The sequence below is a fragment of the Entelurus aequoreus genome, linkage group LG21 (genome assembly GCF_033978785.1).
Source record: "Entelurus aequoreus isolate RoL-2023_Sb linkage group LG21, RoL_Eaeq_v1.1, whole genome shotgun sequence".
Classification (NCBI taxonomy): domain Eukaryota; kingdom Metazoa; phylum Chordata; class Actinopteri; order Syngnathiformes; family Syngnathidae; genus Entelurus; species Entelurus aequoreus.
In genome coordinates, this window is record NC_084751.1 from 24498489 (window position 1) to 24523603 (window position 25115).

General features: G+C 40.0%; 2 protein-coding genes and 1 long non-coding RNA gene across 6 annotated transcripts in view; 1 reads left to right on the plus strand and 2 right to left on the minus strand.

Annotated features, from left to right (window-relative positions):
* plpp1a (phospholipid phosphatase 1a) overlaps positions 1-14494 on the minus strand; it is a 29215-nt gene extending 14721 nt beyond the window's left edge. Inside the window, exons 1-2 of one of the 2 annotated variants that reach the window (XM_062031248.1) lie at positions 13985-14494; positions 1469-1620 (exon numbers count right to left, since the gene is read on the minus strand). In XM_062031248.1, the coding sequence (XP_061887232.1) occupies positions 1469-1620; positions 13985-14042 (210 nt within the window). In that variant the 5' untranslated portion in view covers positions 14043-14494. Of the gene's footprint in view, positions 1-1468; positions 1621-2823; positions 2979-13984 lie in introns of both variants that reach the window. The other variant, XM_062031247.1, reaches the window with a different exon arrangement.
* Positions 494-24036, plus strand: LOC133638540 (uncharacterized). The gene is made up of 3 exons (XR_009823643.1): positions 494-512; positions 23206-23674; positions 23772-24036. It is a non-coding gene; the product is annotated as an uncharacterized LOC133638540 (long non-coding RNA).
* csgalnact1a (chondroitin sulfate N-acetylgalactosaminyltransferase 1a) overlaps positions 15846-25115 on the minus strand; it is a 93383-nt gene continuing 84113 nt past the window's right edge. For all 3 annotated transcript variants that reach the window (XM_062031238.1, XM_062031237.1, XM_062031236.1), the window contains one exon: positions 15846-19236. In XM_062031238.1, coding sequence (XP_061887222.1) covers positions 18950-19236 — 287 coding nt within the window. In that variant the 3' untranslated portion in view covers positions 15846-18949. The remainder of the gene's footprint in view (positions 19237-25115) is intronic.

Sequence of the window (25115 nt, forward strand, 5' to 3'; positions counted from 1 at the left end):
GGGTTTGAACTCACAACCTACCCATCTCAGGGCGGACACTCTAACCACTAGGCCACTGAGTAGGTATAATATAGTATAATATTTGCAGAACAACCTTTTGATGGACTTCATCTTCAACTCCTGCCTTATCAGTGACAAATCTTCATATTGGTGAACAACAGCTGGAAGTAGCATCGGACATCCGGCGCAGCACTTGAGAAGGCTACTTGAGACTGCTATGAACTACCAGCCAGCCACTGTCTGATCAAAGTTGAGTTTAACTCTTTTGATGCACTTTATCTTCAACATTAATAACAGAGCTTTGATGTGATTGATGTGGAACGACACTAGCAAAGCTAACACGGAATGCTAACATCACAGTTAATAGTAGCTACGACTGTCAATTTGACCAACTTTGTACATAAAAGCGTACGACTGTGGTTTCAGCACATGAAAGCCCTGTTCTGTGACAAAGTATTTCCACGTCTTGGCCGCATTGTAGTGGCCGGGTGACGCTATTTACCGGCCTACCGGTAAGTACTGGTATACTAGATTTACTATATTGGGTGAAATAAGTGTAAAGATGACTAAAGACAGGGTGTAAATATTGGGCAATTAACGATTCGATTCCTGGGGTGACAATTCGATTCCGAATCGATTTTCTTATCAACACAATTTTTGATTCAAACCCATTCTCGCAATCTATTATTTGGTATAATAATTATAATTGAACTTTTTCAAAACAGGCTACAGTTTAGAAAAGCTCCTTTCGGTTGCATTAAGATGGCCTAAAAAATTGTTTTTTTTAAAATGTATTCTTATGAAAAAAAAAAATACTAAAAAAAGAAAAAAACATTTTTAAAACAACTTTTGCAAATTCTAAATCAATTTAGAATCGGGGTGAATTAGAATCGCAATTTGGATGTCAATCAATTTTCTGAGCACCCCTTCTATATGGGTGTCACTTCATGTTTAGAGGGCTTTATTACTTTTCAAGGTAACTTATTTAGAATGTCATTAAAAGTTTTTTTATCCTCTAACTATGAAAAATATTTGATTTATAAAAATTAATTTGACCTCGTGGAAATCAATTAACCGCGATAAAAGTGGGACTACTGCACAATTACTTAATCCGTGTAGGCAGCAAACACCTGAACTGACTTTGTCCTCCGATAATAAATCCACTTGATAACATTTCACACAGCATTTGTTAGCATTAGATGGATAAATCATGCCCATCCCAAGTTACGACCTACTCCGTGTTCGCTGTATCGTAACACGATGACGACATTTGTCCCTGAATTCATGTTTAATGGTTTTAACGTGCCGTTAGCAAATGTACAGTTAAAAAGGCAGTGATGCTTAAGGGCATTAAAGGAACAGCCAAAGATGGGGAAAAAAGAAACGTACAAAAAGGCTCACAGGCAAAACAATTAAATAAAAAAATCAGGTGATAACAGCAAGAAACTAAAAAGAGGGATGCACTTACAGTGAGCACTGTGAGAGGAATCATGACACCTCCTAACAACTGATAGGAAATGGTGTCCTCTTTAAGCGGGTACTTGATAGAATCATCATTACAGAAAAAGCCTCGGCGGAAAGGTTTGTGTTGCGCAGTGAGTATTACGAATGGGAGTCCAGCTAGCAGAAGCAATGAGAAAAGGGGAGAGAAAAAAAAACAGTTACTGGTTATCAAGTCAGGTCAGCAGTGCCTCTGATGCCCCCCTACCCATGATGCAACACTGTGTTGGTTGCATCCTCCAGGAGGCGGTGGTGGGTCGCCGTCCTCCTGAAGCCTCAGGAAGTAGTTGATGTTAGTGATTAGGGTGTCGTTACGAGAATGAATGTTAATAGACAGATGTGGCACATTAAGGCAGGCAGGTTTTAGTTCAGTAGTGTCTCGGAAGTGAGGCGGAATCCTCCCATTTCCTAAAACCCGCCATCAGCCCTGCCGCCTTCCTCTGTGAGGTCGGTTAAATGTTAAGAGAACATTTCAAATACACAAAGACAAAGGTTTGAACAGGTCGGGGATCATCTTGGCACCGCATGAGACATTAGATAAACGTAAAAATAAAAGCGATATAACTGACAGCGGGGCAGATGCAAAAACAGACGCCCTTCCAAAAGAACATTCTTGGCTATTTCGAGGAGCGGAGCAACGCCACTCGACGCCCACCGACTGTTCATCTGTTTAGAAGATCAACAGCAGTGACTCAAACAGCAGATTAACACAAAAGTAATTTGAAAGAACTGTGACAAAGCAACAATCCAGTTACATTGTTATTAAGTGGACATCCTCGCCATGGATCGCCATGGAGATAAGAATTACAACTGATACTGAATTTGTTAATTTACACCTGCTGCTTGTGATGTGGATCTGGTGGTGTTATGCTAATATCCATCATGCAGATAGCACTTATTTTCTATTGGTCTCCTTATGTTTTCATTGATTTCACTACGTTACGCTACGCTACGCTACATGTACCCTGCAAAAACTTCAATTTCTAATACTATGGTTAGAGCCACAGTTTTTACTCTGGGTCATCACTGGCACACTTTGGTAATAGCATCACTAAAAAAGCCAAAAACTTGCGGCGTCTCACGAGAGCGTTTAGTAAGATTTTAAATTCTTATTGCAAATGTGTGCAATTTTCTGTATATTTGACTTATTGCACATGAACGTAAATACAGCCTTTTTAAAGGCAAATGTTTGCGCACATCACACGCCCAGATCCAGAACACACATTCCAAGCAAAGTGGTAACACACATGCACTAGTCCGCGATCAACACGACACAGGTTCAGGGGACCGTTGCACCTGCCTTGGGGTACTCCTACTACTTACGGAGCTAATGGGCAGCGCGAAGCCCACAGTGTAGAGCACAGTGGAGGAGATTGTGCCATGGTGGAAAGGGTACTTGATGCTGTCGTCTTTACAGAAAAAGCCCCTCTGGTAGGGACGGATCTTACCCAGGTTGAAGGCCGCCAGAGGCAAGCCCCCTGTGGATGAGATCGAGGAGGCAAGAGGGTCAAAAGGAAAGAAAATGACAAACAATAGCTAAATTCAAACTATGATTTGTCAGCACATTGTAGATGAAATGTCCATTGATTACAATAAAAACATTCCTATGTTACTCTAAATAACCTCGTAAGTCCATGTTTTAGCTACTTGTTACCCGAATGAGATTGTCCGTGTTTATCTGCATATACCGTTAAAAGTGTGTAGATAAACATAAACAATCAATGAAACCACGTATTATATTGGCAAGTAGATCTCACATACCAATCCTCCCTTTGTGAGTCGAGACAGGAGCATTTTGACAATATAGTGAGTAATTTGTAGAACGCATTGAGCTGTGTGAGAAATTTCAATTCAATCTGACTTTGGGGATCCAACTTTGGGGTTAAAAAAGGCCACCATGTGCTGTGTTGTATAGCACAGGCAACACATATTAGAAGCATGTTTTGAGAATTACTTGTGTGCAACGGTTCAGAGGAGATTAGAAAAGTTAGCTTAAAGGGCGTTTACACATTTAAATGCGGTTCAACAATTCGCCAAAGGCCGTGTTGACACCGTACACAAACCCTGGTCATCAGTCACTAATCCGCCATGAACTTGGAGAACTGACAAAAATGTTTTACATGTTAAATATTTTGTGGCAGCCTTTGTAAGAAATAACAGCCTCCGTGTTTGCACCACAAGTACCGTGATAGTATCATATTAACACTGACATTGTACACCAGTCACATTTTCCTCCCAGACCTTCACGATGTGAACACGGTAATTACACGGAGGCAGTGGAGTTAAACATGGAGGCATCACGGTCTTCAATGGTAGCACTACGGTTGATGCGGAGTTGAGGATGGAGTACTCCGCCGCCTTACTACCGTGCGTTGGGGCTGAGTTCAAAACACGTTGAGAAAGGCTTTCCGCCATCGTTGGAACAAGCTTAAGTGAGAACTGCCATGATGTCTAAACACCCCTTTACACAAATACACAAGGTGTCCTAATTTTTTCACCGGTGTTCTATTATCCGACTCCAAATGGGATGGCTATACCTCGAACTATGAATCTTGTAGATTTTAGTGTAAAAGATAATTGTGATGCTTTAATTAGCATTTTGGAAAGACATAATTTTACATTGCTAGCTATTTTTACAATTCGGTAAGAACATGAATAACTTCTGAATATCTGTGGATTACAAGCCAAGCCATGATTACATTTAATACATTCAAAATTTAGAAAATATCAAATGAGGTGTACCTGTAGTGTATCACCTGGAAGCATACTTTTATAGTTAATTTCCTCAAGTGGAAACAAAGATTTTTGACAAATGTGCTTAGAAACATCAAAGTGTGGCCGTCATTTTTTAAAAAGCAATATTTCTGGATTTACCAGTGTCTGCTAGTCACATTAAAGATTGGGATTGTTTTCTACATCTGGTTATTTGGTCAAAATCTTGCATTGATCTTGGTTTACAGACAATCTTCAAGCTACTTTTTGACCGTTTGTGGGCGGTCTTATTTACGTGCCTCCACTTTGACTGCGTTTTCTCCCCATCAGCCATGTTGTCATTTTTAGCGCTTCCATATCAAGTCTACTGACAGATATAAGTTAGAACTATACGCTAAAGCGGAGGATTTTTGCATGCATGTACGAGCCAGTCTGCACCACAACAAAGGGATAGAGAAAAAGAAGGAACTTATGGACTACAACTGAATAAAAATGGAGGACAAGCGCAAAGCTCTGCGGGTAACCTCTATCGCATATGGAGAAATTTGCTGACGTACTAATGGCAACGTCACAATTGTCTCAAATTCCAAATGGCTCGTTTTTTAAAAATCCCCGCCATACCTTCATGATTTGATTTCAAATATTCAGAGCTTATGCAAATCCCAAATACACAAAACAAGTAAAAAAAAAAGTACCAATGATAGTCACACACACACTAGGTGTGGTGAGATTATCCTCTACATTTGACCCATCACCCTCAAGCAGCAGTGGTCGCGCCCAGGAACAATTTTTGGTGATTTAACCCCTAATTCCAACCCTTGATGCTGAGTGCCAAGCAGGGAGGTAATGGGTCACATTTTTATAGTCTTTGACTCGGCCGGGGTTTGAACTCACGACCTAGCAATCTCAGGGCGGACACTCTAACCACTAGGCCACTGAGCAGTACCAACAGGTTGAGTTGGTTTTGAACAATAGAACCCCTTTAAAAGTTAGTATTTGTGCAAACTCAGCACTCCCCATAGATAAACTACAACAAGGAAAGCCCTTTATGCAAGGAGGTGTGGATCGTCCTTAGGCCGAGTGTAACGTGACTGTGATTCCTCGGCTTGTTTGGCCAATTTGAGGTGTCCTGCGGTGGTGAAACCCGTAAAAAAACCATAAAACAGAAGCGTGTGACACATTGTCAGAGAGCACTCAGGCGGTCGTGTGAGGTCGTCTCAGCTGTTGGTGCTTGACTGGCTGCAGCAGCTGAAATGCCGAAATGTTAAAGAGAGAAACAGAGGCAGCCAAGAAAAGAACCACACCACTTTTCAAATGTAGCATCACTACATTTCACCTTATGCAGGAGCAGGAACTGTTCACATAATGCTTTGGTTCTTCATTTGTTTACATGCAGTGTGACAATGTGTGTGTGTGTGTGTGTGCATGCGTGTGTGTGGAGAGACAAGACTGCAGCAGATGTTTGGTGGTAATTCAATTGTGGAGAGCAGGAGAGAGTTTGTGTCATGAGTCACCCAAACAAAAAAGACATAAACCTTCTCTGTTGCAATGTACGATGACGCCTTAAGTAATCAATGCGTAGTGTTGTGGTAAATTTAGCAACATACGAAGGCTGCATGAGTCACCGTCCAGCCAATCAATCACAATCCAGCAAACAGACACCATAATCTGATTTTAAATTTATATGTGATTTTGCTCGACCTTGATGCTGTTTTGAGACCTTCATCAGAGTAATAGGTGTATCATGACACAGCAATTGTGAATAATCAATACATGGCCATACATTCATTAATGAAAGTTGTATAAAAGAGTTATCAGGAAGATACACCCCTGCAAGTACTGCCACAATAAAAATAACCACATTGTTAAATGAATGAATGAAGACAACAACATACAGCCAAAGAAAGGCATAACATTTGGCAATGTTAAACAAAGTGTTATCCGCATATTGTTGTGATTTTTGCACAAAAGTAATCTTTCTTTCGACACCAAACTGAGACTGAAGTACAAACAAGTTAAGATGTTAATCCCGGATTGAAAAGAAAGAATCTGAGGAGAGAAAAGTAGTCATTTTGTGAGAAGAAATAGTAGTACTACTGTACTACAGGAACATATGTGTACTTGTTATTACAAAAAGATGCAAAATCATAATAACTGTAGTAGTCTTCATATTATAACACATTTATTATTTTTCTACTAGTCATTCTCACCCTGATGTACAAAACACAAAACCAGTGAAGTTGGCACGTTGTTTAAATCGTAAATAAAAACAGAATACAATGATTTGCAAATCCTTTTCAAACTATATTCAATTGAATAGACTGCAAAGACAAAATACTTAACATTCAAACTTGTAAACTTTGTTATTTTTTGCAAAAATTCTCTCATTTGGAATTTGATGCCTGCAACATGTTTCAAAAAAGCTGGCACAAGTGGCAAAAAAGACTGAGAAAGTTGAGGAATGCTCATCAAACACTTATTTGTGACATCCCACAGGTGAACAGGCTAATTGGGAACAGGTGGGTGCCATGATTGGGTATAAAAGCAGCTTCCATGAAATGCTCAGTTATTCACAAACAAGGATGGGGCGAGGGTCACCACTTTGTGAACAAATGCGTGAGCAAATTGTCAAACAGTTTAAGAACAACATTTCTCAACGAGCTATTGCAAGGAATTTAGGGATTTCACCATCTGCGGTCCGTAATATCACATGTTGCCATCCGAGCAACATATGTTGCCATCCAAGTAACGGCTTTCTCATTATTTCAGCAAGACAAAGCCAAGCTACATTCTGCACATGTTACAACAGCGTTACAAGAGTACGAGTACTAGACTGGCCTGCCTGTAGTCCAGACCTGTCTTCCATTGAAAATGTGTGGCGCATTATGAAGCGTAAAATACGACAACGGAGACCCCGGACTGTTGAACAACTTAAAGCTGTACATCAAGCAAGAATGAGAAATAATTCCACCTGAAAAGCTTCAAAAATTGGTCTCCTCAGTTCCCAAACGTTTACTGAAGTTTGTTAAAAGGAAATGTGGTGTAACACAGTGGTAAAAATGCCCCTGTGCCAACTTTTTGCAATGTGTTGCTGCCATTAAATTCTAAGTTATGGATTATTTGCAAAAAAATTTAGATTTCTCAGTTCGAACATTAAATATCTTGTCTTTGCAGTCTATTCAATTAAATATAAGCTGAAAAGGATTTGCAAATCATTGTATTCTGTTTTTATTTACGAATTACACAACGTGCCAACTTCACTGGTTTGGGGATTTGTATGACTGTTTTCTTGTAAGAGTTCACTTTAAAAATGACAAACTTCTGCTTACAAAATGACAACTTTATTTTCATACCACAGTGACTTTTTTTTGTGTAACTTATGATTTTTTCTTTTAAATGTACTTGTTTTTCTTTTAATATTAAAACCTTGTTGTCATAAACTTACAAATTAAAACGTTTCAAGTACAATTTAGTTTAGCTCGTAACATTCTGTTGTTTTTTCCTCTTCACCTTTTATGCTAGTCATAACAACAACATTTTTCTGGTAATATTGTGACTTCACCTTTTCTTCTAATGTTTATACTTGACTTAAAATCACAACCTTTTTGAAAATACAACTTTGTTGACATAATTTAACTATTATCTCTCATATTACGACTTTATTCTCCTTCAAATATTTTTTTTTTTTGCAAAATGATGATTTTATACTTTTTTGTAAAACTGCTACTTTTTTCTCAAATAAATACAACTGTTGAAATAATTAAATAAACACCGTATTCTAATAATATTGCGGCTTTATTCTTTTCCTAATCGTATGCTTTTCCCCCTCATAAGCTCATAGGCTGCAGCTATCGATTATTTTAGTAATCGAATAATCTATTGATTAGTTGCGAGTGATCGGATAAAAAATATACTTTATTTTTCGGCTTACTATAATCTTCCCCCTTTTTTTTCTCAAACGCACATCTCAACAATGAAAATTTGCACTTTTAACATGTGTTCACTCATTTAAAAAAAATAACAATAAATAAAATAATACAATAAAAAAGATAGAATAATTTAAAATATTCCGCCACACTTCTTATGTGCGCTCCTATGTTGGCATATTTAAAGTTCTGGGCACTGCGTTCCAGATTTGATAATTTTGTATTAGGATTAATTGAAGCAACGGAATATAAATCAAATATTTTTTCTAATCAATTTAATCAATTATGTGTTGCAGCCCTAAGTATTAACATTACTAATAATTTAATATAACTTTTTTCACGCAGAATTAAAATTCAAAAACAAAAAAAACCTTTCAGGTAATGCTCCACTGTATTCTCGTAATAATTTGATTAATTCTCCTCATTTTGTGTCTTTCTTCCTTATAATAATCACACTCTTTAAAGCAAAATTACAACTTTGTTCCTAAAAAATTTCAACTTTTTTCTTCTAACAACTACGACTTCGTCCTCATTGTTGACATAATATTTTACCAGTATTATAGCATATATAATATCACGCTGATCATCTTCGTAATGTTGGGACTTCCCCCTCTCATATCATTACTTTGTTTTTTGGTAATATTACAATTTTATTCTATTATTACAACTTTTTCTTTATAATTGCAATGGAGATGCAATGAATAATCAATTTTAATTTATTAGAAAAAAGATTTGATTTATATTCTGTTGCTTTGATTAGTCTTTCAATGGAGTGCAACTAATTAAAATGGATAAAATCCGGAACTTGAAAAAAACGCACACATAGTTTCCATAGGGCCGGGTTGTAATCTGTGTGGTGGCAAACAGCACAGGGTTTTTCTTTTTTAATTAAAGTTAAAAGTTAAATTTCTATGTTAATGATTTGCATTTATAGAAGAAAAAAAAATAATGACAGTAATGACAAACAGGAACATTGTTGTTTATTTAAACTACTTTCCCTAAAATACGCATTGAGGCTATAAAGTGTGTTTTATCCGATTACTTGATTATATTAATATAATCCACTTCAAGAAACTCTTCAAACTTAAAGTGTTTACAAAGTACAAAGAAGAAGAACCATGATAAACATTCTGAAATATATCTCATCCATCCATTCATTTTCAAGATAATCTTACTCATCTCACCATATGAAATATAACTTACTTCACCAATTATTATTTATTTTTATTGTTATTACTTATGGAGTATATTGTGAATAAATTGAGAACAGGAAGTGAACAAAAGTTTTAGCAACTGCTATGTAAAGGAAAAGGGGTAGGATTAAATAAACTCTGCTTCTTCCTACTCCTTTTCGAACATGTTGAATAGAGCAGTGTTTTTCAACCACTGTGCCGCGGCACACCAGTGTACCGTGAGATATTGTTTGGTGTGCCGTGGGACATTATGTAATTTCACCTAATTGGGTTAAAAATATTTTATGCAAACCAGTAATTATAATCTGCAAATAATGTTCCGTTGTTGAGTGTCTGTACAGTCTAGAGGTCTGTATATCAGTAAGTGGCAGCAGGTAGCTAATTGCTTTGTAGACGTCGGGAACACGGTTTGTCGTGATCACAATATGCGGGAGGCAGCTTGTAGGTAGAAATGCTTAAACCAAAAAAAAACAAAAGACGTTTGCCGCTAAGAAAAGGCATTGAAGTTTAAGGATGACTATACAAAACGAAACTAAAACTGAGAACTGTCTGCAAAGTAAACCAAAACAGAATGCTGGACAACAGCAAAGACTTACAGCGTGTGGAGCAAACGGCGTCCACAAAGTACATTTGTACATGACAATCAACACCAAACTAGGAGCGCCAGACAAGAACTAAAACACTACACACAGGAAAACACCAAAAAAACTCAAAAGAAGTCACGGCGTGATGTGACAGGTCGTGACAGTACACCTACTTTGAGTCATCGTGATGCATGGGTGGTTTAAAGGCCTACTGAAATGAATTTTTTTTATTTAAACGGGGGATAGCAGGTCCATTCTGTGTCATACTTGATCATTTCGCGATATTGCCATAATTTTGCTGAAAGGATTTAGTAGAGAACAGTGGCGTGCGGTGAGGTTAATGTCTGGTGAGGCATGACTGCATCATCACAGTCAGATTTACAAACATATGAACCTGCAGTGCAGGTGTACCTAATGTTGTGTCCCTGCGGTCGTTCGCGGCTCCTGCAGCGCGAGCATTGTTGTTTTTGCACTTTTTGGCTTCTTGTTAAGTGACTTTTTTTGGGTGGATTCGGTCTTGCACGTGGAGGGTTTGGGTGTGGGCTTTGGTTGGTGTGGCTGCGGCGCTCCCGTCGGGCGGTGCATTCTGCGGCGGAGGTGCTTGGCACCAGGAGGCGGGGTTATGAGACGAGCCTCACCCAGTGTGTCTTCGCAGCAGAGTTTTATGAATGCTCAGCACTAAAAATACGTTACACACATACAGTTGTTGACAAAATACACTGTACATTATATACCTCAACTAATTAAACTATGGAAATGTATAATATAATTCATATAGCAATACGGTCTCACTGCACAGCAGGCCAGCAGTTAGCCGAGTCATTGCGCACAATCCATGTTGAGGCAAAACGCAGTGACATGCCTCAACTGGCTGCTGATCACCGCACCGTCTCTTCTCAGTATTTGAACGGCAAATGTGAAAATAAAAATAAAAATAATCTAAAACTGGTGAAGTTAAATGGAAAATAACTTTAGTATAATCACTGGATACATATAACAATTTAATTTTTTTTTTTTTCTTTTTACTTTTTTCTTTCTTTCCATGATGGCAGGTGAGGCCGTGCCTCCCCTGCCTCTATTGACGGCACGCCACTGGTAGAGAACATCGACGATAAAGTTCGCAACTTTTGGTCGCTGATAAAAAAAGCCTTGCCTGTACCGGAAGCAGCGTGACGTCGCAGGTTGAAAGGCTCCTCACATTTCCCCATTGTTTACAATGCAGCGAGAGCGATTCGGACCGAGAAAGCGACGATTACCCCATTAATTCGAGCGAGGATGAAAGATTCGTGGATGAGGAACGTCAGAGTGAAGGACTAGAGTGCAGTGCAGGACGTATCTTTTTTCGCTCTGACCGTAACTTAGGTACAAGGGTTCATTGGATTCCACACTTTCTCCTTTTTCTATTGTGGATCACGGATTTGTATTTTAAACCACCTCGGATACTATATCCTCTTGAAAATGAGAGTCGAGAACGCGAAATGGACATTCACAGTGACTTTTATCTCCACGACAATACATCGGCGAAGCTCTTTAGCTACGGAGCTAACGTGATAGCATCGTACTTAAATGCAGATAGAAACAAAAGAAATAAACCCCTGACTGGAAGGATAGACAGAAAATCAACAATACTATTAAACCATGGACATGTAACTACACGGTCAATGCTTTCCAGGCTGGCGAAGCTTAACAATGCTGTTGCTAACGACGCCATTGAAGCTATTTTAGCAACGGGACCTCACAGAGCTATGCTAAAAACATTAGCTATCCACCTACGCCAGCCCTCATCTGCTCATCAACACCCGTGCTCACCTGCGTTCCAGCGATCGACGGAGCGACGAAAGACTTCACCCGATCATAGATGCGGTCGGCGGCCCGCAGACGGAGGAAGTCAAGGTGAGGTCGGCGGCTAGCGCGTCTGATATCCATCTAAAAGTCCTCCTGGTTGTGTTGCTGTAGTCTGCCGCTAATACACCAATCCCACCTACAACTTTCTTCTTTGCAGTCTTCATTGTTCATTAAACAAATTGCAAAAGATTCACCAACACAGATGTCCAGAATACTGTGGAATTTTTAGATGAAAACAGAGCTTTTTGTATTGGATTCAATGGGATCCGAATAATTCTGTTTCTACGATTGACGTCACACGCATACGTCATCATACATAGACATTTTCAACCGGAAGTTTAGCGGAACATTTAAAATTGCACTTTATAAGTTAACCCGGCCGTATTGGCATGTGTTGCAATGTTAAGATTTTATCATTGATATAAAAACTATCAGACTACGTGGTCGGCAGTAGTGGGTTTCAGTAGGCCTTTAACCTGACTCTCGCCAGATCCTCGTAGTTCGCTGAGCTCCACACGAGGATCTGGGCTCGAGGGCATTGCAAACTCCTTGAAGATAGCAAAAAATAATGAACCAATCAGGATCGCCGGGCGGGATTTCATAGATGTGACGTAGCGCCGAAGCGACTGTTTGATTCAAACAACAATGGTACTGACATTGATTCTGCATATTTTCTTTGCACAAACGTCATTGATCGTCTACTGACATTGCTGCGTTGTTTCAGTAAAAGTTCTCTAACTTTTCGCTCTGTCGTTAATCAGAAACAACAATTAGAGATGTCCGATAATATCGGCCTACCGATATTATCGGCCGATAAATGCTTTAAAATGTAATATCGGAAATTATCGGTATCGTTTTTTTTTATTATCGGTATCGTTTTTTTTGTTTTTGTTTTTTTTAATTACCGTAAATCAACATAAAAAACACAAGATACACTTACAATTAGTGCACCAACCCAAAAAAAAAACCTCCCCCATTTACACTCATTCACACAAAAGGGTTGTTTCCTTCTGTTATTAATATTCTGGTTCCTACATTATATATCAATATATATCAATACAGTCTGCGAGGGATACAGTCCATAAGCACACATGATTGTGCGTGCTGCTGGTCCACTAATAGTACTAACCTTTAACAGTTAATTTGACTCATTTTCATTAATTATTAGTTACTATGTAACTGTTTTTATATTGTTTCACTTTCTTTTTTATTCAAGAAAATGTTTTTAATTTATTTATCTTATTTTATTTTATTTAAAAGGACCTTATCTTCCCCTTACCTAGTTGTCCAAATTAGGCATAATAATCTGTTAATTCCATGACTGTATATATCGGTATCGGTAATTAAGAGTTGGACAATATCGGAATATTGGATATCGGCAAAAAAGCCATTATCGGACATCCCTAACAACAATCTGCCAATCCTTTCCGTGTCCGGGCCATGTAAGGTTCCCCGTGTTGGGTCAAATTAACGGCTGTTCTGTTTTGGATTTCCCAGGATCGCTCTCATCAGCGTCACGGGTTGATTTCGACGTGAGTGGTTGAAGTGGCACATCATTCAAGATAACGGACAAGTGCTTTATCCAATCACATACAATGATTTTTTTTTACAAGGCCCCGCCTTCTGAAATACATCTCCTATTGAGAAGTCCCAGATCCTTGTGTGGAGCTCAGCGAACTACAAGGATCTGGCGAGAGTCAGGTTATGGGTGGTTATGGTTTGATTTAATATCCAACAATTGCGAGAACGACTTTTTATTGTCAATATCGGCTGCTGAGTTTCATTTTTTTAATGTTTTCTGCTCGCGGTGTTCAATGAAAAAAATGTGCCTTGGCTCAGAAAAGGTTGAAAAACACTGCAATAGAGAAACTGGAAATTGTGATGTTGTATGCATGCATGTTCGAAATAAACTCAAACTCAACAATGATGCTAAGAGGGGCTAATCGGTGTTAGGTGAGCACTGGCTAGCATTATTAGTGACTCGACACATTTGCATACAATGCAAACCAGAACAAAGATTATGACGGACTTGAAACAGCACAACACCACCGCTTTCATATGTTGTTATCCAAGTAACTTTTAGTGGCACTTGGATAGGTTACAGTTCAATCATAAATCTCCCAGTGACCATTATATTTCCGATTATATGGCGACACAAATCCGCTTAACTTCCACAAACAACCGACGCCGGTTGAGGCCACCGGGAGCGTGCGCGTACACGTACCAAGCACCAGGCATACGACGTCGAGCACCACGAAGGGGATTCCTCTTGTCTCGAACATGTTGTCTCCTGTCCCACTCTTGTCTCGTCTCCACTTGGCTTCGTCCACGGCGTGTAATAAACACCAGTGGGATGCTCCTCCTCGTCGCGGCGCTTCCGACTCAAGTGTCAGATGGGGGCAACAAACGGACGGCTTGTGTGTAAAACAATTGAAGAAAAACTACACATTAAAAACGTCCTCAATTAGAAGCGAACAGCGGTCGGTTTAAGCTAGGAGAGGCGGCTGGTGAACGACCGTTGCGTTGGTGTTCTTTACACACCTTACTCACTCTCATGATGACCCCCCCCCCCTAAAAACAAGTTTTTAAATACATTAGAAGCTAAACTGTCGACCAACACGTCTGACATTAACGAGAAGGACACCTGCCCCTGGTAGCCCGCCTGGGGTAGCGTGGATAACGAGCTCTTGTTTACGAACACAGCCGAAAGCGACCCGAAGGCGGGCCTCGAGTCGCGTTCAAGAACCGGCAGAAAGGTGGGAAATTGGTGAGTTTCACACACGTAACCGTTTACTGAAATGGGCCAGTGTTTTTCAACCATTTTTGAGACAAGGCACATTTTTTTCCATAAAAAAAAACACCAGCAGAAAAGGTTAAAAAATGAAAGTCCACCAGGTTGTCATGCCTTATTTGGAGTTTGTTGTTGTTTCCTGTGTGTAGTGCGTTAGTTTCTGTCTTGCGCTGTTATTTTGGTGACTTTTCCTGTTTTGTTGGTGTTCTCCTGTAGCAGCTTCACGCCTTCCTTTGAGTGCTATTGCATGACCTGCTTTGTTTTCGCAATCAAGACTATTTTAAGTTGTGCGTCCGCTATCCTTCTTTGTGGTGGCAGCTAGGATAATTGGAATAAGGAAACAAAAGGTAGAGAGTATTACAAAGCCCAGAGGAGAGTAGGTGTAATGAGAGGAGGCAATAGAAATAGGAAGGAAGAAGACATTATTACTAGGATGAGATTAAGACATACATATCTAAATAGTTAATTGAAATTGATAGGGAAACATACTACAGGACTGTGTGATTCTTGCCATCAGATAGAAAGCGTAGGACCTGTTTTAATACATTGTAGGAAATACAATAGAGAAAGGGAAATACTGGAAAGTCAGTTAGCGAAAGAGAATATTAGGTTAGCAGTGGAAGATATATTAGAATTTAACTCAGAACACATAGGATACAAAGCAATATATCAGTGGAAAACATTTGTAGACCCCTGGCGTGGGTCTATATGCTGACATTGCAGACCCTTTACTGCGCATCTAAATAGGCGTGTGAACTTTTCAGTTCAGAAAATGAATAAAAGAACACGCAGACCAAAAAGGAAACTATAGTAAATGAAACTCATTGGGAGACGTTCATTCACCTTCAAAATTATGTCTCAGCTGTTGTTTGACGCTACCTAGCGTTTAGGAAGTTGCATTACAATCACAAAGAGAATGGATCAACTGGGCAATTGAATTTTCTTACTCTCCTAACATATAGTTTTGTACTTGTTTCTAGTCCAATTAAAACTGTATTGTCATAAAAAAGGCATCACTGCCCTCTACTCCTAATATCAAGACTTTTGTTGTTAAACAAAACATTTATTGTATTATTGCCCATACTATTGAGACTTTATTGACTTCCAATTTGAGCCTTTTTCATATCATTATTCCTCTTATAAGGTTTAAAAAAAAAAATACAGACTTTGTTCTCATAAAACGCCACACCTTCCTAATATTATGTTTTTTTGCCGTTTTATTACAACTTTATTGTAGCATTTTTTTTATAGTTGCAAATCTTTGCAGTTGGCAGGATCCCAGGATACAGAGAAGGCAGGCGACCTGGAAGTAGAATGTCCTTTTATTAGGTACAAAAAATGAGGAAGCATCAGTGGCTAATTCATGGGGAAATAAACATGTGACAAAAACAAGTTAAGGAAAAAAAAACTCAAGAAAGCACAACACAAACATTAGACACTGGCAGATTATCCTCCTGGTTGGAAATCAGGGACAGGTGAGGAAAACAGTGTTAAGAAGCAGTAGTAAAATCACAAAAAAAAATCAGACCAAAAACAGGAAGAGGAACCAAAATAGAACCGCTGGACAGGAAGAAACACTGAACACAAAAGTGTAAAACAGCAATGATGACTCATGTTTGTATTAATAGTGTTTCCTTGTAAAATTGTGACTTTTTTGTTGAAAAATGACTTTTTCCCCTCATAAAATATGAACTTTATTAAAATGCCAATGTGCTTAAGGATATAAAGTATGTTGATCCAACACAGTGTTGATAAAAGCACACAAACAGATACCTGAACAGTACATATTTTATTAAAGTTGTATAGATTGAGTGAAAAAATGTCATTTCAAATCTTTTACATCTTTGGTCAAGCACCATGTGTGCAAATTTCAAGACCAAGCCATTTATCTATTGCCATATTAAACAAACATACAAACAATACCCCTAAATGTTCAGCATCTTTTCAGTGACTGATGGGTGGAAACAAGTAAAGTACAAGTGCATAAAGAAATTAATGTATGTTTAAAAAAAAAAAAAAAGGTAATAACAGACAATTATTTTTTGCTCGCCAAAATATCACATGCTGTATTTGCAGTTTCACAATTCCAATATTGTGAACATAATTAAAAAAAAACTTCAGTGGAAAAACCTGGCAGTCAGGTTAAACCTTAAATCCATAAAAGTGTAATATATGACTCAGAAATACTATCCATCCATCCATGTTCTTCCGCTTATCCGAGGTCGGGTCGCGGGGGCAGCAGCCTAAGCAGGGAAGCCCAGACATCCCTCTCCCCAACCACTTTGTCCAGCTCCTCCCGGGGGATCCTGATGTATTGTAAATACTGTATATTAAAAAAATGTCACAATTGTTTGGAATAACACTAAAAATATAATATCAAAAGGTACATTCTGACCATGGGAAAGATAATTCAGGTATTTTTAAACATGGTCATTGTTTTAAAAACAAATTCAATATCAGTAAGTGAGAAATATAATAATTTTTTTGTCAAATTGTCATAATTTTTTCCCTAATAGACATGAAATACCTGAATTATCCCTTTAAGTCAACGTCAATGCTGTTTTATTGATCCACAATTCAGTGACAAACAAACTTAAATAACTAAAGTATTTGAAAAAAGGTGGTTATGTCATTGTAACAATCTCCACATTTCTCTATTTAAAATTCTGTTTAAGAATAAGAAAAGCGTGTAGTGTAATTATTTTACAGGATGCTATAGAGCAGGGGTGTCAAACATACGGCCCGCGGGCCGGAACCGGCCCCCAAGGAGGTTCGATCAGGCCCGCAGGATAATTTGAAAGTGGAAAAAATGCATAAAAGACATGGAATTAATATTTTAAATTCGCTGCAATTCATGGATTATCCGCTAAGGGGCGCACTCTTTCCATCAGAGTAGAAGACAAGCCGCATCACTGAGACAGACTGAAAACAGCAGACGGTATCAATGCGCCATCTGCTGCTTGTTACGACGTTGTTAATACCTTGGTCTCTACCTCTCCGCTACACCCTCATTAGCCAAAATGTCGTTATCCAAACGGAGAAAAGTAGATAAGGAGTGTAGAATTTTCAAAGAAAAATGGACCACGTCCTATTTATTTACAGAGATGCACGGAAAACCTTCGTGCTTGGTGTGTTTGCAACAAGTTTCGGTATTGAAGGAATATAATATTCGACGCCACTACGAGACTCATCACAGCGAAAAATATGACGGCTTGCAAGGACAACTGAGAAGAGATAAGATTAACGAATTGCTGGCGGGTCTGAGGAAACAGCAGTCAACTTTCATCCAGAGCCGAGAAGTCAGTGAAGCAGCGGTAAAAGCCAGCTACCTAATTGCTAGCGAAATAGCATTAGCATCGAAGCCGTATTCCGAGCTCTGTGAAGATGAATCCTTACTGTGGCGATTTAAAAAATGTGCACTTTAATGTTAGTCAGCAGCTTCAAAACAAAAGTTGTGTGATGGAATTCTACTGTTCATACAACTCCATAAATTTTCAGTATGTATTGTATGTGTATGTATGTTTCATGTATGAAGTTTACAGATTTACAGGACAGGCGAACACTTTCTTCATTACACATTTAAAATCACTCTCCTTAGTTTGTAAGGTGTACGTAGGGATTACATTTAGATTTTATATGCGTATGTGTAAGTGGTTTAAAAATTCCTTTCTTTAAAAGTCTCATTTCATCTTAAAGTGCATTACTATATTTTTCGGTACCAATTAAAGTTTTGTGCCTTTGTACAATCAGTGGGATCAGTTGCAATGCATATTTGTGAATGATAAAAGTAAATTGCACATTTGTCTAAGGAAATATGAGGTGTTTCATGAAATGTTTTGTAAAAGGATAGTTCATTAAATTTCAATATTTTCCTAATGTTCTTGTGCTTCTTTACACCAAAACAAAGGAAAGACATGATATTTTGGTTATTTATAGCAGAGTATGGTATAATTTTAATGGTCCGGCCCACTTGACATCTCCCTAGGCCGTATGTGGCCCACGATGCGAAATGAGTTTGACACCCCTGCTATAGAGAAATAATGACATAAGTATTAAGTTGTCCCTAAAAAACAAAAAACCTTTACAAGGCTTTAGAAGATATCCTTCATTGTTTGTTCACTTTTAGCCCACGAGGTGGTGGTACTTCCTCACGTATGAAAGCGATCTTCAAGTCCGGCTTATGGTTGTGAAGAGACTGTGTGGAAAAGGCACCCGGTTTAAAAAGACAGGACAGTCCTGATCTTTGTACAGCAGTAAACGCCCCGAAATGTTGCTCCTGATGTGTAGTTTATTGCCTCTCGGGAAAAAGCGGTCCTGTGTTTGAGTCGTTTTACACTCCTGAGATTCCTTCTGTGGACAAAAAGCGGTCGTTTGGGGAAATGTCTTCTATGGAGCCTTTCAGGTCTTCTTGAGCCGAGCTTGTTTCTCCTTGCGAAGGTGAGCGTCCATCTCGTGCTTGAACAGCAGCATCCCGAGCTGGCCGTGCGAGGCCTCGTTCAGGGCCTTGGACTGCATGCACATGCGGTATTGATCCGGCGGCAGCTCGTCGGCGCATTGCTTCTCGTGCCACAGGTGGAAGAGGCCTCGCGAAGGCGCTCTCACGACCAGCAGGTCACTGTGCAAGTACTTCCTGTACAGGTTGACGTCCTCGCCTCCCCAGCCTTTGATGTTAACGTCAAAACCACCTTGAGGGAAGGAAACCATGAAAGATGTTTAGTCAATATCAATCCTCTATTTTTTTTTCCAAAATGTGTAACTGACAAAAACATAACGCCCCTGACAAATGTCTACTGCAGAGAAAGAAAGTACAGTAGTACCTCAACTTGCAAGCCTAAATGGTTCTGTGAAGGAGCTCTTAACTCAAAACACTTGTATCTTGTATCGAACATTAAATACCTTGTCTTTGCAGTCTATTCAATTGAATATAAGTTGAAAAGGATTTGCAAATCATTGTATTCTGTTTTTATTTACAATTTACACAACATACCAACTTCACTGGTCTGGGGTTTTGTAACAATATTGGACAGCATTTACTTTGGAATGTGGACTTTTACAGTAGCTTGTCCGTCAAACACACCATCAGCGGCTTTTCCGTATTTTCATGGATAAATGTCTGCCGTTTATATATTATTTTAACATCCTTGGCTGACGTTAGACTCATTCTGCGTCAGTATGGTGCAGACTCGCAGTCACTAAGTTTCCATGCACTAAATTAGTCTGATTTCTCAAATAGTTCTTTTTTTTTGTATTTTCACACCTACATGTGAAGTCCAAGTGTCAATGCACACTCTCTGATGCGACTATTGGTCATAGCCTCTCGTACACTGGGGGGGGGGGCGCTTATTTCATTTTAGCAGGGATAACTGCTAAAGATCAATGATCGGTTTTGTAATCGTATCAGCTGATCTGAGGCCGTATGTTTTGGACACTCGGGTGAAGAGAGGGGCGGAACTGTCAACTGATCACCATCTGGTGGTGAGTTGGGTTAGATGGCGAGGGAAACCTCTGAACAGACCTGGCAAACCCAAGCGTGTAGTGCAGGTGAACTGGGAACGTTTGGAGGAGTCCTCTGTCCGGAAGGACTTCAACTCCCACCTCCGGCGGGACTTCTCTGCTATCCCTGTGGAGGTTGGGGACATTGAACAGGAATGGGCAATGTTCAAAGCCTCTATTGCTAAAGCTGCAGCTGCGAGCTGTGGCCAGAAGGTCTTAGGTGCCTCAAGGGGCGGTAACCCTCGAACACCCTGGTGGACAGTGGTGGTCAGGGAAGCCGTCCGACTGAAGAAGGAGTCCTATGTTATCCCAGGGGACTCCGGAGGCAGTTGCAAGGTATCGAGGGGCCCGAAGGGCAGCGGCCGTGGCTGTGGACGAGGCTAAGCAGAGGGTGTGGGAGCAGTTCGGGGAATCCATGGAGAAGGACTATCGGACTGTACAACCGATGGTTTGTACAGTCCGGGTAGGGGACGAGACTCTGTCCCAGGTGGAGGAGTTTAATTATCTCGGGGTCTTGTTCACGAGTGAGGGAAAGATGGAGAAGGAAATCAGCCGGAGAATCGGAGCAGCTGGGGCAGTATTGCAGTCTCTCTGCTGCACTGTTGTGACGAAACGAGAGCTGAGTCAGAAGGCAAAGCTCTCGGTCTACCGAGCTATCTACATTCCTACTCTCACCTATGGTCATGAAGTGTGGGTAATGACCGAAAGAATAAGATCGCGGATACAAGCGGCCGAAATGAGTTTCCTCAGAAGGGTGGCTGGCATCTCCCTTAGAGATAGGGTGAGAAGTTCAGTCACCCGAGAGAGACTCGGAGTAGAGCCGCTGCTCCTTCGCTTGGAAAGGAGCCAGCTTAGGTGGTTCGGGCATCTCGTGCGGATGCCTCACAAGCGTCTCCCTAGGGAGGTCCTTGTTGCACGTCCCACTGGGAGGAGACCCCGCGGCAGGCCAAGGACCAGATGGGGGGATTACATCTCCTCTCTGGCCTGGGAACGCTTCGGGATTCCCCAGGAGGAAGTCGCAAATGTTGCTCTGGAGAGGGAAGTCTGGGGGTCTCTGCTGGAGCTGTTGTTCCCGCGACCCGATTCCGGATGAGCGGTTGAAGATGGATGGATGGATGGATGGGATAACTGAATTAGATTAGTTTATTTCAAAGGGGACAATGCAATTTCATGTAACACAATTCATTTTCCGGTTGACCTATGACGTCACACTAGTCATCTGCGGATCCTTACAACTTGTTTTAAGTCGCTGTAATATTGCCACATATTACAAATATTACATCTGTAATGGCTGTGCTGATCTTAAATAGCAGACTTGGATCTTGGATCGCGCTACGAACATGACGCTACTACCAAGGATGTATCGGGTCAAATGCAAAGACAGGAGGCTGAAGAGATTATTTCGAAGGAATTTTCGGACGAAAGTCATTGAAACAAAACTTTTGAACGTTTATTCAAAAGGCTCTGTGGATTGATGAAGGGAGTTTTAAATCCGAAGGAAAATGCAGTTTGTGCCCCGACTGATATCCACAAAAAGGTTGCTATTGTTTTGGACTATCTTGTCACTTGTGTGGAAAGTTAATCAGTTGGCTTGCATAAATTCAGCGTGAAGAGGTTTGTGTACACTTTAATATTCGCCTTTAAAGGCCTACTGAAATTATTTTTTTTTATTTAAACGGGAATAGCAGATCCATTCTATGTGTCATACTTCATCATTTCGCGACATTGCCATATTTTTGCTGAAAGGATTTAGTAGAGAAAATCGACGATAAAGTTCGCAACTTTTGCTCGCTGATAAAAAAAAGCCTTGCCTGTACCGGAAGTAGCGTGACGTCACAGGAGCTAGTATTCCTCACAATTCCCCATAGTTTACAATGGAGCGAGAGAGATTCGGACCGAGAAAGTGACGATTACCCCATTAATTTGAGCGAGGATGAAAGATTCGTAGATGAGGAACCTTACAGTGAAGGACTTGAGAGACAGTGATGGACGTATCTTTTTTCGCTCTGACCGTAACTTAGGTACAAGCTGGCTCATTGGATTCCACACTCTCCTTTTTTTTTGTGGATCACGGATTTGTATTTTAAACCACCTCGGATACTATATCCTCTTGAAAATGAGAGTCGAGAACGCGAAATGGACATTCAGTGCCTTTTATCTCCACAACAATACATCGGCGAAATGCTTTAGCTACGAGCTAACGTGATAGCATCGTGCTTTAACTGCATATAGAAACAAAAAAATAAACCCCTGACTGGAAGGATAGATAGAAAATCAACAATACTATTAAACCGTGGACATGTAAATACACGGTTAATGCTTTCCAGGCTGGCGAAGGTTAACAATGCTGTGCTAACGACGCCATTGAAGCTAACTTAGCAACTTAGCAACTGGACCTCACAGAGCTATGCTAAAAACATTAGCTCTCCACTTACGGCAGCCAGCCCTCATCTACTCATCAACACCCGTGCTCACCTGCGTTCCAGCGATCGGCAGAAGGACGAAGGACTTCACCCGATGCGTTTGGCGGCCCGGAGACGTAGGAAGTCAAGGTGAGGTCGGCGGCTAGCGCGGCTAGCACGGCTAGCGCTGCAACAAAGTCCTCCTGGTTGTGTTGCTGTAGTCCGCTGCTAATACACCGATCCCACCTACAACTGTCTTCTTTGCAGCCTTCATTGTTCATTAAACAAATTGCAAAAGATGTCCAGAATACTGTGGAATTATGAAATGAAAACAGAGCTTTTTGTATAGGATTCTACGGGTACCATAACTTCCGTTACTCTGACTTCGTAACGCGCATACGTCATCATACCGCGACGTTTCAGCCGGATATTTCCCGGGAAGTTTTAAATGTCACTTTATAAGTTAACCCGGCCGTATTGGCATGTGTTGCAATGTTAAGATTTCATCATTGATATATAAACTATCAGACTGCGTGGTCGGTAGTAGGGGCTTTCAGTAGGCCTTTAATGCACCTGTTTCATTATATTTCATCTCATTCGTATTTTGTTCGGGAGTCCTAATTAAATACATCCCTGTTTATTTTTTCTACCATCGATGCACTTCCAAATGTTCTGTTCTTTTAGTTTGTGAAGCAAATAAACAGTCTTTTCTTCAAGACAATTGTTGCTACATTTTTATTGAATGGTATCTGCTTCCAGGTTGTATCCCGCATGTTGAGACTGGCGCATGCGCGATACGAGGGGTCCTCTGGAGTGATCTGGTTTCCAATCGCATAATCCAGGTGTGTTAGTCCGACTTTTCAAAAACAGAACACTATCGGATTAAGGTGTTTCCATGGGTTGTAAAAGGCTTATTTAGCGCCAAACTACTTGAGAAATCGGACTAATTTAGTGCATTGACACATACTGATTGATACCCCAAGTTGTTATTGATGATTTTGTCACGGTCCGGGTGCATGCCAATACGCACTCATCTGTGCGCTCTGATGAGAGCACCTTCAAGAGCGCACTTCCAGGAGCACGCTAGGCGCGTGTCAGTCCTGCTGCAGCCGGCAGCTGCAATCAATCACCTGCAATCAGCGCATCTGTTGTTGATGAGAGGTCCTGCCTTCCTAAGCCTGCTCAACCTGCTATCCGGCGCCAGAACGTAACCATCCGTTCGTGTACCGTAAGCCAACTAACCCTGCTATATGCACACTTTTCTCTGTGTTTTTCTTCCCCTTGTTATTGATTGTCTCGTGTCCTCCTTGTCGTTCAAACTACAGACCTCCGCTCCCGCGTTGACGTGCTGTGTGTCTCGTCATTCCTTGTTCCTCTGCTTCCCGGACTGCCTCTTGGATCCCGACCTCCTGCTTGGACATGGACCTCCTACGCCCCGCTATAGCCCCCGACTTCCTGCTTGCCTCATGGACATTCGAGCCTGCCATTCCCCTCCGTGACTTCCGCCTCTCGCTCAACACTCCCGGTAACACACAACAGCTAATCTCCACACATAGTGTCACAGACACACACTTTGGATTCGTCACACTCCATTTCCCTTGGTTTATTATATTATTGTTTTATATATATATATATATATATATATATATATATATATATATATATATATATATATATATATATATATATATATATATATATATATATATATATATATATATATATATATATATATATATATTAGGGCTGCAACAACTAATCGATTAAATCGATTAAAATCGATTATAAAAATAGTTGGCGATTAATTTAGTCATCGATTCGTTGGACCTATGCTATGCGCATGCGCAGAAGCAATTTTTTGTATTTTTTTTTTTTTTTTTTTTAAAGTATTTTATTTTTTTTAATAAACCTTTATTTATAAACTGCAACATGTACAAACAGCTGAGAAACAATAATCAAAATAAGTATGGTGCCAGTATGCTGTTTTTTTCCAATAAAATACGGGAGAGGATAGACATGCAGTTTGTCTCTTTTATCCGAGCATTAATCAATTAATCGAAGTAATAATCGACAGATTAATCGATTATCAAATTAATCGTTAGTTGCAGCTCTAATATATATATATATATATATATATATATATATATATATATATATATATATATATATATATATATATATATAAACTACAGCTTAACTACGCCCCCTTGTGGTCTGTGCCGTCTACTCCTCCTGTACACAACAGATTTCTTTCTTCAATTCAACAAATATCATCCACTTCTTCTCAGCACTGTCCTTCACACTCACTTTCTTCCTTCCCATGGTTGGAAAAACCAAGTGATGTGGATTTTTAGCTGTGAGTGTGAGGGGAATGTTTTGGCAAGGATACTTGTAACTCACATTTATGCCTGCAAGTTAAAGCATTAAAATTAGCTCAAACACAGCCCTTATCTTAAAACACCTTTAAGTTGAGGTACTACTGCATCACGTTGCATCACAGTAACCTGATTTCATTCGTGAGGGAGGATGAATTGATGCAAATGGGCCTTGAAAGCCTCTGCTAGCGAGATATGCTAAAATATGCAGGCGGCAGCCCTGAGCTATTTGATGCAGAGTAATGCAATACAAGCTCAAAGTAAAGACACGTCATGTAATAACTTCAACAGCAG